This window comes from Esox lucius, chromosome 25 (genome assembly GCF_011004845.1).
Source record: "Esox lucius isolate fEsoLuc1 chromosome 25, fEsoLuc1.pri, whole genome shotgun sequence".
Taxonomy (NCBI): domain Eukaryota; kingdom Metazoa; phylum Chordata; class Actinopteri; order Esociformes; family Esocidae; genus Esox; species Esox lucius.
The window spans coordinates 17,318,295-17,336,177 of NC_047593.1; the positions used below are offsets into that span (position 1 = coordinate 17,318,295).

At 46.4% G+C, this 17,883-nt stretch overlaps 1 protein-coding gene across 3 annotated transcripts; it reads left to right on the plus strand.

The window, feature by feature from the left end:
* The first annotated feature begins 204 nt into the window (after positions 1–204).
* On the plus strand, positions 205–17,349 carry chrnb3a (cholinergic receptor nicotinic beta 3 subunit a). Of its 3 annotated transcripts, none has more exons than XM_034291264.1 (11): positions 205–722; positions 9,195–9,346; positions 11,744–11,788; positions 12,249–12,358; positions 12,664–12,795; positions 13,825–13,928; positions 14,121–14,398; positions 14,600–14,790; positions 14,995–15,211; positions 15,406–15,545; positions 15,613–17,349. In XM_034291264.1, the coding sequence occupies exons 1-11, from the start codon at positions 659–661 to the stop codon at positions 15,614–15,616; spliced, it is 1,437 nt and encodes a 478-aa protein (XP_034147155.1). In that variant the 5' UTR covers positions 205–658; the 3' UTR covers positions 15,617–17,349. The 3 variants fall into 3 exon arrangements, with proteins under 3 accessions (XP_034147155.1, XP_034147156.1, XP_028974204.1); XM_034291265.1 differs by having other exon boundaries at positions 15,680–17,349; XM_029118371.2 differs by lacking the exons at positions 11,744–11,788; positions 15,613–17,349 and having other exon boundaries at positions 15,406–15,604.
* Positions 17,350–17,883: the final 534 nt, after the last annotated feature.

Consider the following 17,883-nt stretch of genomic DNA (forward strand, 5'->3'; position numbering starts at 1 on the left):
GATACTGGATTGTTTACAACCCTAATCAAATCGACTGAACACATCTCACTCTGTTGTATAAATAGTATCCAGTCCTATTGGACCGTTTGCCTAAAAATAATCGGAAAGGAGAACTTCTTTCAAATTCCACAAAACGTTTACTGGCCATACTATCGCCCTTGTGTAAAATGTGATAGTGTTCCCGGGAGGTGTAGGACATCCGTTCTGCCTCGGTACCGTAGGGTTTCTCCGTTATAGGAAACGGCACGCGCTTCCGCGGTCTCCATCCCTTTCCACCGTCCCTCCTCCCTTCATCCGCCTCTGGGCCAGCCCCCCTACCGAACACCGGATTCTGAGCGCTTGCACTAGGTGGGCTCGCTCAAGCAGCCACACCGGGACCGAGTGAAAACGTCGAGGAGAAGTGTAACCCGGAAAAAAAAAACAGTCGCTGTCGAACAAACGGGAGCAGCCACAACAACATCATTTTCATCCCCGTCCTTCCTTCAGTTGTCGTTATTATCGTTCTGTGCAATAACGTGCGTCCCGTTGTGCTATTAAGCTACGGAACGACCAATTTTGTTTACACGCGCGAAGTGTTAAGGACGGACTTGAAGATGAAATAACGCACTGTGAAGACGACTTAGGACAACGGGTCTCCGGAACCGCGTGAAGAGAGAGTATGAAGTTTGCGGTTAGAGTGTTGTGGCTGTTGTGGTTCGCGGTCAGCGATGCAACGATTGAAGGTAGGCAGTTTGTGTACAGGGAAATTATAAATGCGCTTGATATGAAGTGGTACAGAAACCGACGTTCATTTCAACCAATGATTTACATATTTGGATCGTTTTTCTCATAATTATATAAGCCTACGCCACCACTCGATGTACACTTTGCATTTTCCATATTCAGGGAGGCCTTTTGATTGTGTTTCGGACCGGACGCGGAAAACCGTTAAACAAAACCGTGCCGTTTTTTTCCACCAATCTAGTTATAATAAAACCGTTATATATGTCAATTCAATCAGGTGTGTGAATTGTACGTATCTCCCAACCCTGTATACAGATAATTATTTATTTAAGAGGGGCTGGTTGTGTGGCGCCCTCCTTGGGTCGTGCCCTTGAATACAATCCAATACAACATCATAATATTGATTGTTCGATGGGAGTTAGCGGCCCGTATATTCCTTGGCTACACGTAGGCAGCATTTTGCAGAGTTGCTTGACTCTAGCTAAGTACTTCAACTCGTTCTTGTTTATGACCTCGAGTTGTGGTGTAATCAATGTCATAAGATTTGACAGCAACAACATTGACTCACCAACTGTCAATACTTGGACAATTCTATAATCACTTACCTGTAGGCTACTTATGTTTGTCCTGTTCATTAGTTGTTGTTTTTTTTTTATATTAAAATATATTACAATCAAAGTAACCTCAATAAAGCTTCAAAAAAATGTCATTTTTCTGTATATGACTACAATGTCAAGGCCCACTACAGACAAGGTGGTGCCGACCAATCAGATGGCATTTCATCAAAGGTCGCAAATGAAACACGGAAACGTTTTGGTTGTATTTGCCTTTTTATAGGAAACATGAATTTCAGTTCAATGGGCTTTCGTGAGCATGTCTGGTCTTTAGCAAACCCTGGATTCGTTAAAGCCTGTACAGTACAAGGCATAGTTCTGATTGGGCCCTTGTGAAAATATAAAAGGGGATTATTTCACAATGTTTTTGAACAGTTTTTCTTATAAGTTTCACAACAATAAGTTTCACAACAGATGACACAACAAGTTTAGATTCTCAGCCAGTCAGTTCTTCAATCAGTCCAGTGAACATTAGCCAAGAAAATGTCCTCATGATGTAAAGCAGAGGCGGGTTTCACAGCCTGCTCCTTTGACCCCCAACAACGTTTTACATTTTGGCTTTAACCCTAACTTGGCACACCATATTCATTAGTCAATGGCCTGATGATTACTGGGCTAACTGTCAATACAGAAATGGTGAAATGTCTGTGGGCTGGTGTTATCGTGGGCCATAGGAGATGGACTATTAAACCGAGTAAAATACAGACATGGTATGACAGACTGTAACACACTGTTTATATGAGTGTGTGTGTGTGTGTGTGTGTGTGATGTCCTGTGGAGTGTATGACTTCCCACAGTGCTGTAATCTGGGGAGAGGAGTCTTTGCTACAATCAAACATAAATCCTTACATCAGCGAGAGTATGTGTGTGTGTGTGTGTGTGAGAGAGAGAGATCCTGTGAAACCTTGGCTTTCAACAGAGGAAGGGTTTATGACTGTGTGCATGTGTATGTGTGTGTATGTGTGTGTGTGTGTGTGTGTGTGTGTGTGTGTGTGTGTGAAAGGAAGTGAATGTGTGCACACTCGAGTGTGTCAATAGAAATAAATCAAATAAAATTGTATTTGTTACATGCTTCATCAACAACTGGTGTAGACTATTAGTGAAATGCTTACAGGCACATTTCTAAACATGCAGACAGTAGTAAATACAGTAATGCAGGGAATACACAGAACATTATCTGAATAACAGTCATTTGGCTGTATGCAAGCAGTACTGAGTCGATGAGCAGGACTACAAGGTAATTTACATTTACATACATATAGGTGGGGCTTACAGCAGGTGGGTTATAAAGACAAACAGCAGCCAAGTGAAGTGTGTGTTTGTCTGTGCGCCGGCATCTGCTGTATACATGCGTGTTCATTTAACATTTGTATGTGGGCGGAATCAGGCCGGTCTCTCTTCGCCACTGAGTATGCATGAGGCCGGTCTCTCTTCACCACTGAGTGTGAATCAGGCCAGTCTCCCTTCACCCCTGAGTGTGTATAAGGCCTGTCCCTCTTCACCACTGAGTGTGCATGAGGCTAGTCTCCACCACTGAGTGTGAATCAGGCCGGTCTCTCTTCACCACTGAGTGTGTATGAGGCCGGTCTCCCTTCATCCCTGAGTGTGTATAAGGCCGGTCTCCCTTCACCACTGAGTGTGCATGAGGCCGGTCTCCCTTCACCACTGAGTGTGTATGAAGCCGGTCTCCCTTCACCCCTGACCTCCTCCCCTCCCTCAGGTCCCTGACCTCCTCCCCACTGCCACGCCCTCTGTTGTACATGTGTGTGTGTCTGTGCTGTACTGTGGAGTGTAAGACTTCCCTCAGCACTAATCTTGGGAGTGGAGACACCGCCATGACTAGGCATAAATCCTCGCTGTCAACAAAGCCTTTGACACTGTGTGTGTGTGTGTGAGAGAGGGAGAGACAGTATGGGCCTTTTTGTGAGTTTACATACGTGTGTTTTCCCCCCGGGCACGGTTCCGAGATCAGGTCTCTATGCCAAATCCCCAGACATTAAACCACCCAATAACCATCTGACCCTGGAACAGCCAATAGGGAACACACACCTCTCCCTCAAGGGCCGACGCCTTCCGCCTGGAAGAGGTGAGATGGACAAGGTGGGTGAGGGTGTTTGGTCCTGGCGGTTCCCCTGTAGGTGGTCGGCGGTCTTCATCTGAACTGCCTGTTGATAAGGACAGCTGACCTCCAATGGATGATTCCACATGGAGCTGTAACCACTAACTGGCACCCCTGGATCTTGGTGTTAGTATCGGCTGAGTTTGGGCCGAGTCTGGAACTCTAACATCTGTTTTCTACAGGGTCCCAGATTGTTAGGGCTGTTTGACCTGGTCACTTGGTGGTTCTCCTCTTTTGGGTGTATATATTTGGACCAAAGTATAGTCAATATTTTCAAGTAAAACGACAACAAATTAGACTGTGTTCCGTTTCTGTGGAGGATGACGTGATGTGCGTTTAAACATGTTTTTGTTTGTTTGAATATGTATTGTGTTGTGGGCTCCTAGACCCAATGGAGATGTCTTAAAACTCTCCCTGTGTCTCTTTCTCTCTTTTTTCTGTCTCTCTTTTCCATCGCTATCTTTTTTTCTGTCTCTCTTTCACTTCGTCTCTCTTTAATCTCTGTGTCTCCATCTCTTCCTTTCACACTGGTTTTCTCTGTCTTTCCTCTCTCTCTCTGTGGAGCTCAGATGAAGTGAAATTCACATGGACACACACAGACCCAGTGGCAGCTTCGGATTTAGTTGTGTCAGACCCTCTGTGGTCGTGGAGGCTTGATGTAACATCTTTTTCAAATCTCTGCCAAATCTCTTTCAGATGTAGCACTGGACTGGCTCCAGACTACACTCACCTAAAGGATTTTTAGGAACACCTGTTCCATTTCTCATTAATGCAATTATCTAATCAACCAATCACATTTGCTTCAATGCATTTAGGGGTGTGGTCCTGGTCAAGACAATCTCCTGAACTCCAAACTGAATGTCAGAATGGGAAAGAAAGGTGATTTAAGCAATTTTGACCGTGGCATGGTTGTTGGTGCCAGACGGGCCGGTCTGAGTATTTCACAATCTGCTCAGTTACTGGGATTTTCATGCACAACCATTTCTAGGGTTTACAAAGAATGGTGTGAAAAGGGAAAAACATCCAGTATGCGGCAGTCCTGTGGGCGAAAATGCCTTGTTGATGCTAGAGGTCAGAGGAGAATGGGCCGACTGATTCAAGCTGATAGAAGAGCAACTTTGACTGAAATAACCACTCGTTACAACCGAGGTATGCAGCAAAGCATTTGTGAAGCCACAACACGCACAACCTTGAGGCGGATGGGCTACAACAGCAGAAGACCCCACCGGGTACCACTCATCTCCACTACAAATAGGAAAAAGAGGCTACAATTTGCACGAGCTCACCAAAATTGGACAGTTGAAGACTGGAAGAATGTAGCCTGGTCTCGATTTCTGTTGAGACATTCAGATGGTAGAGTCAGAATTTGCCGTAAACAGAATAAGAACATGGATCCATCATGCTTTGTTACCACTGTGCAGGCTGGTGGTGGTGGTGTAATCGTGTGGGGGATGTTTTCTTGGCACACTTTAGGCCCCTTAGTGCCAATTGGGCATCGTTTAAATGCCACGGCCTACCTGAGCATTGTTTCTGACCATGTCCATCCCTTTATGACCACCATGTGCCCATCCTCTGATGGCTACTTCCAGCAGGATAATGCACCATGTCACAAAGCTCGAATCATTTCAAATTGGTTTCTTGAACATGACAGTGTACTGAAATGTCCCCCACAGTCACCAGTTCTCAACCCAAAAGAGCTTTGGGATGTGGTTGAACGGGAGTTTCGTGCCCTGGATGTGCATCCCACAAATCTCCATCAACTGCAAGATGCTATCCTATCAATATGGGCCAACATTTTTAAAGAATGCTTTCAGCACCTTGTTGAATCAATGCCACGTAGAATTAAGGCAGTTCTGAAGGCGAAAGGGGGTCAAACACAGTATTAATATGGTGTTCCTAGTAATCCTTTAGGTGAGTATATAGTAGAAACCCACTGCTCTGGACTGGCCCCTGGCTATATTCTGCAGCCCCTGTCCAAGGTGCTGAACTATCGTCTACATAATGGCCTCCAGGGGGCAGGCAACCCTGAACATAATGAATTCACACCTTAAAAATAAATAAAATCTGCAGAACCCTAGAATGTTGAATGAAAATCAAGTGATTAACGGTTTTCTTTCACCCATTTAGCCAGATTGCATTTAGCCTCATTTAGCAGGCCCTATTATGCAGAGTGACTTCAAGTAGTGAGTGCATGCATTTGCATACATTATCATATGTTGTTGGAAATTTATCAATCTCTAATAAAAAATGTATGAAACTAATAATAAAATGTATGAAACTGCACTGTATGAAACTGCACTGCTTTGGATAGAGTAAACAATTAGTCTGGTTAGAACATTTCTTCTACATCTCTTTCATCTCTTCAGGCATTTCCATTACAAATGTTGCAGTGATTTCCTTTTATCAATACTTTTTTTCTATATAACCCTGGGTCAATGGAAACCTGCCGACAGTTGTCTGGGCACATGATATTGTTTCACCACAACATGGCGTTTCGGCAAGTTCCATAATGTGGAGAAGTGTTAAGAAAACAAAACACGGCTTGTTTGTGTGTGTGTGTTTTTGTTTACCACTGGCACGGTTCCAAGATCTCCAGACTCTGACGTCAAACCATCTAATAACTGTCTGACCCTGCATCAGCCACTTGGGAACAGTACAAACTGGTCCACTGCAAACACACACCTCTCCCCCTAGGGGCTAATGACAGACTGGGTTAACCTTTAACCTTGTTGACGAGTGTCAGAGTCCTCTCTGGGCGCCTGTCGCTTTGCATTGTGAGTTTGAGTAGGTGAAGAAGTCAAGAGTTCATGGTTGTAGGGCATCTCTCTCTCACGGTCTATCTCCGTCTCTCTCTTTCTTTTCTGTCTCTCTTGCCTTCCCTCTTGTCTTTCTCCGTCTTTCTTTGGTGATGAACCGTGTGGTGTGAGACGCAGCGCTGAACCAGGATGCAAAGGTTCTTTTCAGTGTTTTTAGAAGCGTTCAAATACGAGATAACTTAGTTAACATGATTTAATTTGCTTTACAAATGTTCAAGCCCCTTTTCAGAAGAATGCATTCGAAGTATGGGGGGCTTAATGTTTCACCAGTGCATGGTGTAGTATGCGGGGCTTAATGTTTCACCACTACATGGTGAAGTATGGGGGATTTAATGTTTCACCACTACATGGTGAAGTATGGGGGGGGCTTAATGTTTCACCACTACATGGTGAAGTATGGGGGGCTTAATGTTTCACCACCACATGGTGAAGTATGGGGGGCTTAATGTTTCACCACTACATGGTGAAGTATGGGGGGCTTAATGTTTCACCACTACATGGTGAAGTATGGGGGGCTTAATGTTTCACCACTACATGGTGAATTATGGGGGGCTTAATGTTTCACCACTACATGGTGAAGTATGGGGGGCTTAATGTTTCACCACTACATGGTGAATTATGGGGGGGCTTAATGTTTCACCACCACAAGAGGTCGTTGTCTCCCTTAATCAACCTACTCGAGATGGCAACTCATTCTACAATTTAGCATGTATTCCTTTACAAATCCCTTAAGCGTTGTGTGTTTTCTACTTGATAAAGGCACTGGCTCGAAATTTGCTGATCATTTGTTGGTTGCGAGACCCGACTCGGAGACGGACGCCGGCCATTTTGTGCCAAGAATGCCCCGTCCCGCATCAGCAGTTCCCGCTGAATGAGGTGACAAACTCATTCAAGCAATAGCAACTGGAAGAAGATGAGTTTGGAATGAGCATCGGCGTGGAAGGGTTGCTCATTCTCCGCTTCCCAAACGGTTCCCTGTCCCCTACGCAGCCCCACAGGCTTTTGGTCTTCATGCCCTGGGTAGGGATTAGGATACCATTGGGGACGTAGGGACAGTGGAGACGGTTTTAATGTACTCTCTCAGTGGCAGGGCCTGGCTTCCTGGTGAAGTAAACAGACGGCCACCGTCCTGCGGGCCGCTCGGGGTCCCTGGGGACGTTTTGGATTTGTAAGAGGAGTTATGTGAGATGCAGGTATGTATGTCCGCACAAGATTTCTTTAGCAGGTCACCACAACTGTAGCGAAAATGCACTTCCTGGTTTTAGGGTTAGGGTCAGGGAGAATTTGTCATAGTGTTGGATTCTGTGGTTCATTTTAGGTTTATGCTGTATCGGTTAGGTTTAGGATTAGACGTTAGGGTTACGTTTAGGCGGAACTGTTTGGTTATTAAGGTTAGATTTAGGGCTAGCAAATAAGGGACATTGATTTCTGGGTCGAGGTTAGGTCTCAGGTCCTCACAAGGATTAAAAGACAAGTGTGTGTGTGTGTATTTGTCTATGTGTGTGTGTGTAACAACGGGGTGGTTTCCGATGATAAATTATTTGAAAACAATCACACTGACAGGCAGACACACACCCACCCACAGGCCTGGATCAATACAGTGTGATTTAGCTGTCTTGCTTGTGTCCGTGGTCGTCCGCCTGTATCCCGTTCAACAAAGACCGCGACCGTTATGGTTAAATGTCGACTAACCTCCCTACAGCCACATGCAGACCGCCGTCAATAAAAACCATACTGCTTCGTTTATTCTCTGGTTGAATATTTCCTCCCGTGGGTGTCCGTGGGCATCTCGGTGTGTGTGTGTGTGTGTGTGTGTTGCAGTGTGTGTCAGGAGTGGCCTTGCGAGGTAAATCCCAGAGGAGGTGGTGGAGGGAGACATTCACTCACTGTACGCTTCACTTGAGTCAGTCTCTGTCGGGTAATTAGGAGTAAATCAACTAACACGAGTCAGGACTGTCGTTCTCCTCCGTCTTTCCCTCTCTCCCTCTTTGTTTCTCACGCGCTCCATCACGCGTTCCCTCTTCATCTCTCCCTTTCTGTCCATCTCTCTCTCTATTTCTTCCGCTGGCTTCTCTCTCTCTCAGCCAGGAGGTCATTGTAAAGGCTACCGATCTGAGTCCCTAAGTCTCCCTCCTCTTCTCGTCTCTTTACATCCCTCTTCTTGTCCTCCTTTCTTCTCCCCACATCAATCTCTTCCTCTGTTCATGTCCCAACCCTGGGGGGCGGGGGGGGGGGGGGGTAAGCCTCAGTCAAATACCAGAGCCTGATTCAATGCAGCATCCACAGGCTACTCTACTTCACTGACTCCCTGGCACAGTGGCCGTCGTCAGACTGCAGAGGAACTCAGTGCTGCTGATGAGGTCCAGTCCTAAATCAAACCACGGGTTTGGGCGCACTGCCATTCGAATTTTAGTCCATTCCAGAGAGTGGACCGTAATTGCTCAGGGAAAATGAAACGCACTGGGCATCTTTAATTCTGCGTTGTCGCTGTACACTCGCGTTGAACGCACACTGGTGACAGACAGACGTGCTCGTGTTGACAATGCGCACGAGCACGTGCGCGCCTTTTGCGACCGTGACGACAGGTTGCTTTTTCCCTACCAGGCCGTGACTGTATTCAGTGACCGTTCTTGACTGTGATGTCCAGGGGATGAGTGAACGCGTCGCTCTGTGTTCCACGAGGACCCCTGGACGATTGTCTCCTTGAATGGGGTGACGGTTTCATCCGCCTGGGCCTTTCAGAGGTCTCCCATCAGCCGTGGTCCAGTCTCCTTGGGGGGTGGCCTCTTGCAATACATTCACGGTCTTTGTTAGAATTTTCTTCCACTGTATTTGTTCGCTGCCTCAGCTTGTAGATTGTTTCTATAGAGAGGACTTTCATGTTCAGTAACCCACTACTCTCTCTCTCTCTCTCTCTCTCAGCTCCGGAGGAGTTTGTGTCTCTGGCTGAACTAGAGGATGCGCTGTTGACAAACTTGTTTAGGGGGTACCAGAAATGGGTCCGACCCGTCCTGCATGCCAATGACACCATCACTGTACGCTTCGGACTCAAAATCTCCCAGCTGGTGGATGTGGTAAGATGACTGTCATGACAGATGTTTAAAGGGGACATTTGAAATCCGTTTTTGAAAGGCTATGGGGTAAGGTTTGAAATGCATCTGAAAGCTATTGTTAAGCTCCAAAACAACAAAGATGTTCTTCTGAATCGATAAGCACTACCACTGATGATGTTCTCTTTCCCCCAGTCTGATTTTGTGCCTTGGGTGTCCTTCGGTCCGGTTCACTCGATTTTACTGGGTTCTGCTGGAACCAGAAGACGTATACATGTTCCTGAGATCTTAATTAATATCTTTGTAATGTATTCTAGCTTGAGTCATTAACCAGGCCCAATTATTTCCCTCATTCTCGACCTGATTCTGAAATCAGATTTAGATAACACACAAACACACCGCCTTTCATAGGAACACAGGAGCAAGGAGATGGAGGAAGAAATAGGTGGGAGAGGGAGAGAGCCCTGGAGTAAATGGAAAAGGATGATCAGGTGAGATGGGAGACAGAGGTTGAGCTAGCGGCACTAATAAGTGAATATTTATTAGCGATCGGATATTAACTTGTCCACATCCTTTAGTTCCGTATCGTTAAATAGGTGGAGACTAAACCTACTCGCAGGTGTCAGGGCTCCAGATAAAAACACATTTCCTGTCAACTGAGGAACTCATCCAATCTCTGTGGACTCTACTTACCAGCCAGGTAGTTGAATGTGTCCCCTCGCCATCAACAAACCTGTTCTAACTCAGTTTTCCCCGGCCAGTCCCATTCAGACGAGTTAAATAATTCAGTTTCTTTCCCGACCGCGGCGGCAGCAACGAGGCCGATCTGTAGGAACGTTGAGTCATCTGAGAGAGAGAAACAAGATTTTTAACACGTTTGTTGATAGCGAGGGACAACACATTCAACTCCCCAGACGCAGGCAGGGTCCTTAGGGATTATACACAAGACTTTTGTTGACAGGAAACCTGTTCTTGCCGAGCTGGGATACCTTTGAATGTGTTCGTGTTTGGTCTCCGCTACAGTGTCTGACAATGCGATTCTAAGGGTGTCAACAAGTAGATATCGAACTAATAGGGAGACGAACGACGGGGGACGATCGAAAAGGAAGCTGCGTCGGGGGCGGGGAGGTGTGCGGCAGAAAACAGAAGGCGGGAGACGCGAGGACAGCGAGAGAGATGGTGGGAAAGAGAGTGAGTTCGAGAGACCCGGGAGAGTGACAGTGAGACAGAGTGAGACAGAGTGATTGACAGAGAGAGATGTGGAGGTGGAAAGAATAGAGGATGGCAAATGTTCAACACCATAACCCTGTTCCATCACAGTCCCTTCCTCCCTCCGTCTCTGTTCAGTTCAACACCATGGGCTGTTCCTCTGGCCTCCTGTCCTCCCTCTGTCTCTGTTCAGTTCAACCCTGTGGGCTGTTTCTCTGGCCTCCTGTCCTCCCTCTGTCTCTGTTCAGTTCAACCCCATGGGCTGTTTCTCTGGCCTCCTGTCCTCCCTCTGTCTCTGTTCAGTTCAACACCATGGACTGTCCCTCTGGCCTCCTGTCTGGGGGCGGAGTGTTAACAGGGTTATTTAGAGAGCAAGCGGACAGAGGAGGACAGGGAGGTGGGCTTTAGGGAGGTGGACATGAGGCAATGGCGATGACAGGAAGGGGAAGACAGGAGAATAGGGGGAGATGGGAGAGAAGTTGCAGCATGGAGAGTAAGGGGGGACTGAGAGGGGGAGGGTTATTCTGAGAGGAAGAGAGTAGAGCAGGAGGACCTGATGTAGAGAGGAGCAGAGAAGCGTAGGGAGGTACATTAGTGAAGATTTTAGAGGGTTTCCTTCTCGATCTCTTTAATGGCACCATCAGGCCAAGAAGATTACATCCATTATTTAGACAGACCTCCAAAACACACACAAGGGTGTCCACACATCCTCTCTCGCTCGCTGTCCCTTTCTTTCTCTGTTTATATTTCCTTCTTCTTTCTATGACTAACTTTCTCTTTTCTAACTCACACACAAACACACGCACAAACAACTGTGAACGAAATTCATCCTGAGCCCATGGTTTACACGCAACATATTCCTCACTGACATGGTGCCCCCTTGTGGTCATTTCATTTCAAGAAAACGCACAATTGGGTGTAAACCCTCTTTGGGACATTGTTCTGTCAGCTGCTGTCAGTCTGCTCCGTTGCCTTTGTGGGCCACAGAAGGTCCTTAACTTGACGGCCTTGGATGTCCTCTCAAGTCTAATTTGACCGACAACCTTCCAAAGCTGTCTGTGCATGTTTTAAACTTCAAACCGCACAGCCTTTGATCCAAACTTTTCCCACAGTTATGCATTCGTCTTGCATAAAGTAGCCTGTAATCTCTTCATCCTCCTCATCCTCTGATCACTTATGTAAATGCTGACCTTTTCCCTCTTCATCTGACAGGATGAGAAGAATCAGCTCATGACTACAAATGTCTGGCTATGGCAGGTAATGTTCTTTCTAGTTACTGACATTTAATTGGTTAGTTGGTGGCTGTAGAATTAGGCTGGGGCTGAATTCCCACAGTCCCCCACTCCCACATTGGTAAAATAGCTCTGTGTTTTTACCATCACGACACGTCAGAATATTTTAAAAGTAGGCCAACATGGAGCCTTTATTAAATTATATTGTTGTCTTGTTATTATGCCTTTATGTATTGAAACATTGCAGGAGGGTGTAATGTTATTGTGCCGTAACGTTGCAGGAGGGTGTAATGTTATTGTGCCGTAACATTGCAGGAGGGTGTAATGTTATTGTGCCGTAACATTGCAGGAGGGTGTAATGTTATTGTGCCGTAACATTGCAGGAGGGTGTAATGTTATTGTGCCGTAATGTTGCAGGGGGGTGTAATGTTATGGTGTCGTAACGTTGCAGGGGGGTGTAATGTTATTGTGCCGTAATGTTGCAGGAGTGGGTGGATGTGAAACTGCAGTGGAATCCAGATGAGTATGGAGGAATCACGTCCATCCGGGTTCCCTCTGAAACAATATGGCTGCCGGACATCGTCCTCTATGAGAAGTGAGCTTATTTTCATGCATTTCATTACATTCACTGTGGAATTGAACAGAGATATTAAATAAAACAGAGTTCCCCCGTGCTTTGACTACTGCTTAATAAAGGCAAACCAGTGCTCAACTGATTTTGCTAAATATTTCTGAACGGGTCTGTGTCCAGCATACACTGGACTGTCTCTAAACATTTCAAAGCATTTTCCGTCATTAAAAAAAGTAATGTCTTTCATGAAACAATTATATTTTTGAAGCTGTAAGCCCCCCCCCCCCCCACTTCCAATCTCTTTTTCTGCCCCCCCCCCCCCCCCCCAGTGCCGACGGGCGTTTCGAGGGCTCTCTGATGACCAAGGCCATCGTGAGGTGGGACGGTACCATCATGTGGACTCCCCCGGCTAGCTATAAGTCATCATGCACCATGGACGTCACCTTCTTTCCCTTCGACAGGTGGGACTGTCACACACACACAGACACACACACACACGGTCGTCATATCAATCCATCAGTCCTACCTGTCGGAAGGGAAGAAGGTGACATCCATGATTACCTCTTGATCACTTTATTGCTTTAACTGAATAGATTAGAGTTGTCTCACTCTTTAACTATAACTGAATAGATTACGTTTTATCTCACTCTGTCACTATAACTGAATAGATTACGTTTTATCTCACTCTGTCACTATGATTGAATAGATTACTTTTTATCTCACTCTGTTACTATGATTGAATAGATTACTTTTTATCTCACTCTGTAACTATGATTGAATAGATTACTTTTTTTCTCACTGTCACTATGATTGAATAGATTACTTTTTATCTCACTCTGTCACTATGATTGAATAGATTACTTTTTATCTCACTCTGTCACTATGATTGAATAGATTACTTTTTATCTCACTGTCACTGTGATTGAATAGATTACTTTTTATCTCTATCACTATAATTTATTTCAACTGTCACTCCATTTTGTTCTTTATAACACACTCACCCCTTGCCCTCTGGCTGGCTGGTTGATAGGGTGTTTGATTGGCTGATTGATTGGCTCGTTGATTGACTGGTTGATTGATTGGGGAACTGGTTGATTGGTTGGCTGGTAAGTTGATTGATGGGGTAGCTGGGTGATTGATTAGTTGACTAGTTGGTTGGCAGCTTTAAAAAAGCTTAGCAATTATGAAATTGCCCATTGTATAATATAACAACATAATAAAGACTTCCCCATCAAAATAAAATGTCATAACACAGACAGTTAGACAACACAGACAGAACTACAGACAGAACTACAGACAGATCTTCAAAAATCCTCGACAGAACTTCATGTACCCCAGACAACTACAGACGAAAATTACAGACACTACTACAGACAAAATTATGGACACCACAAAGACGGAGCTACAGACAGATTTTCAAACAGAACTACAGACAGAACTACAGACTGAACTTCAGACACCACAGACAGAATGTTTCCCCCTCAACACAGACAGAACTGCTCCATGAAGTTCGGCTCGTGGACCTATGACGGCAACATGGTGGACTTGGTCCTGGTCGATCACTACGTGGACCGCAAGGACTTCTTCGACAACGGTGGGTAGGAATGCTGTCGCCGTACGATTCGTTCAAGGCGTGTTCATAGCCCATACGCCCAGAAAAGGCAGTTGCTCCTCGTCCAATTGGGACTCATTCAACAAGCAACATTTAAAGAGAATCACTCACATAAAAACGACTCTCCAAAGTGTTTGACGATAACGTTGAATCACGGATGCCGTTTCCCTCCAGGTGAGTGGGAGATCCTCAACGCCACGGGCGCCAAGGGCAGCCGCAGGGACGGGATCTACTGGTACCCTTTTGTGACGTACTCCTTCATCCTGAAGAGGCTTCCCCTGTTCTACACGCTCTTCCTCATCATCCCCTGCCTCGGCCTGTCCTTCCTCACCGTCTTGGTGTTCTACCTCCCGTCCGACGAAGGAGAGAAGCTGTCGCTGTCGACGTCCGTCCTGGTGTCTCTCACCGTGTTCCTCCTGGTCATAGAGGAGATCATACCGTCTTCATCTAAGGTCAGCGGGGGTCACTGGGGGTGTGGCTGGGGGGGGGGGGGCTGTGTTCCCTGCCAGAGGTCAGCTAGGGTCAGGGTGGGTGTGGCTGAGTGGGGGGGACTGTGTTTCCTATCTGGGGTCAGCGGGGCTCACTGGGGGTGTGGCTGAGCTAGGGAGTGTGTTGAGAGAATTCCATTAAGAGGTGTTCTTCCTGTGACTAAGGTTATCCCGTTGATTGGAGAGTACCTCCTCTTCATCATGATCTTCGTCACCTTCTCCATCATCGTGACGGTGTTTGTCATCAACGTCCACCACCGCTCCTCCGCCACCTATCACCCCATGGCCCCCTGGGTAAAGAGCCTGTTCCTGCAGAGATTACCCAGACTCCTCTGCATGAGGGGACACACTGACAGGTTGGTGGGCTATTCCGCTCCATTTGGTTTTCAACTGTTTCATTTTATGATTATTAATTTTATCTTTCAAGATTACAAATAAAATTAATAGAGTGGAAGTTTATGATTGTCTTAAATCCCTTAACATTGTAAAGGCTGTTGGGTCGTGGGGTATCTCTGCACTGAATTAACATTTCACGTTTAGCCATTTTTTGTAATCGTTAGGTACCACTACCCAGACATTGAGCTGCGCAGCCCCGAGCTGAAGACCCGTGGAGGTCCAGGGCGGAGGGGGGCATCAGGGCAGGGCCAAGGCCAGCAGAGAGGCCCTGCAGGGGGGAAGGAGGATGAGAACCATGCCTGGCTGGCCATGTTGGAGAAAGCCACCAACTCTGTACGCTACATCAGTCGTCACATCAAGAAGGAGCACTTTATCAGAGAGGTGTGTATGTGCATGTGTGTGTGTGTGCATGTGTGCGTGTGTGTGTGTGTGTGCATGTGTGTGTGGGGGGGTGGGTGTGGATGACTGTGTGAGTGTGGTTTTGTATGTTTCTCTGTCTATATCAGTCTTTCAGTTCTCAGGAGGCACAAGCGTATCTTGATGTTTGGACCCCCCCCCCGTCTCCCTCTCCACAGGTTGTGCAGGACTGGAAGTTTGTGGCTCAGGTGTTGGACAGGATCTTACTGTGGGCCTTCCTCACTGTGTCCATTCTTGGTACCATCCTCATCTTCACTCCCGCCATCAGCTTGTACCTCACTACCCCTCCTTACAACACATAGTCCCTGGACCCTAACCCCTGCACTCTAACCCCTGACCCCTACACACATCCCTCCTTACAACACATAGTCCCTGGACCCTGACCCCTGCACTCTAACCCCTGACCCCTACACACATCCCTCCTTACAACACATAGTCCCTGGACCCTGACCCCTGCACTCTAACCCCTGACCCCTACACACATCCCTCCTTACAACACATAGTCCCTGGACCCTGACCCCTGAACTCTAACCTCTGACCCCTACACACATCCCTCTGTACAACGCATAGTCCCTGGACCCTGATCCCTGCACTCTAACCCCTGACTCCTACACACACCCCTCCTAACAGCACATAGTCCCTGGACCTTGACCCATGCACTGTAACCCCTGTGACCTCCACACATCCCTCTGTACAACGCATAGTCACTGGACCCTGAACCCTGCACTCTAACCCCTAAACTCTAACCACTGCATTCTATGCACTGACCTCTACTTACTGACCCCGGACACCATAAACACTAACCCCTACGACCTCTCACCCCAGACCCCATAAACACTAACCCATATGACCTCTCAACCCAGACCCCATAAACACTAACCCCTATGACCTCTCACCCCATAAACACTAACCCCTTCTTACCAACCCTGGACACTTACTAACCCTGTATTTGAGGGTCCTATATTCGGACCCAGTGTTGACCGGTCCTGGTTCTGATGACCCAGTGGGAGCCTGTGTCAGTTTCTGACCAAGCACACAGTGGCAAGCATTATTTTCTGATCATGGGAGCAACAATTCACACCCAAAAGCTTTCACAAACAGCATTTCACCATGGGTGAAATGTATAAGTGAAATATGTTGGTAACTAAGCTGGGTTAGATTTAGCAGTGAATGTATCAAACTAAACATGTTTGTTATTATTAATAAAGAAAAAGGTCTGTAAGTTCTAGGGGGGAAATTATCAGCCCTTTAGGTCCCTAGGGTTGATTAGAAAACAAAACCCAAAACCATGACCTTCACACCCCAGCCTCCACTACCATCATCATGTCTTCAGACGTTCATGCCCAACATTGTCGATCCTGACCAAGTCCCCGACCACAACTCTCAAACCCTGCCAAAAGCACCCTGTCCATCTCCTTTCCTCCCCAAGACCTCCAAACCACCTGGCAACAAGGTAGATTCCCCATCTGGACTTCAGCTCCTCGCCTGGAAACTACCACAACTACACTGAATAACAATTCGCCTCTAGACTTTGTTACTGAATCTTAGCCTGAGTTCCGGTCTGTTTGTGTCATCCGGCTAAATCCATTTAGTTCATTGTCACGCCTGTTGCCGGCCTGGTTCCAGATCCGTTTGTGCAGTCATTCCAACCCAAAGGGGTTAACGTGACAGGACCAGCAGGACAGGATCCGGGTCAGTAACAGCCTTGCAATGACAGTAATGGAGTTGACAAGAGGAGAGCGCCCAGCCGGAACCAAGCTAACTGCGCATCTGTTCGGTCCTCCCAATTCGCCTCGACTCGTCGGCCTCTGCGAAATGTACACGGACAACAAAGCAATAACAGGGCCGCCCACATCTTAAACCACCACGTCTGTATGTTATGATTTAGAGATGTGTCGGTTTGCGTTAAAAACCTACACGCTGGAATGCCTGCTAAATGTTATTTTTCTGGCCTTTCTGTTGTAACGGTCATGAATGACACACTATGGGTTATTGAGCACAATGTCACACACACACACAAACACACACACTAACTGTAGCTGTCTTTCTGTCACATGTCCTGTAACATTTTATTAGAAATAAACATCTTCAGCGTCAGAGTCTCCCGTGCTGAACTGAATCATATTATGTTACAGTGCCCTGGATTGTTAGTGGGATAAGGAAACATGTTGTGTTATTTCAGGTCTACTCTCCAAAAGTTTGGATTTGAAATCAGTCAGTTACTAAGTGGTTATTTCAGCTTGTATTCCAGGTTGTGTACATATTGTAAGTATTGGCTTAAACAGGTGTTTCTGGTTAATCAGGTGGGTTTTGTCACATTTGTTGGAGAGTCGCTAAAGTTTAGTAACGATTCCAGAGTTTGGAATCTGGTGTCTGTCAACATGAGGACCAAATAAGTCAATCAATCAATCAAATGTATTTATGAAGCCCTTTTTACATCAGCAGTTGTCACAAAGTGCTTTTACAAAACACCCGGCCTTAAACCCCAAGGAGCAAACAGTAGTAGTGTTGAATTTCAATGACTAGGAAAAACTCCCTAAGAAGGCCGAAATGTATGAAGAAACTTAGAGAGGACCCAGGCTCAGGGGGGTGACCAGTCCTCTTCTGGTTGTGCCGGGTGAACATATTAAGAGTAC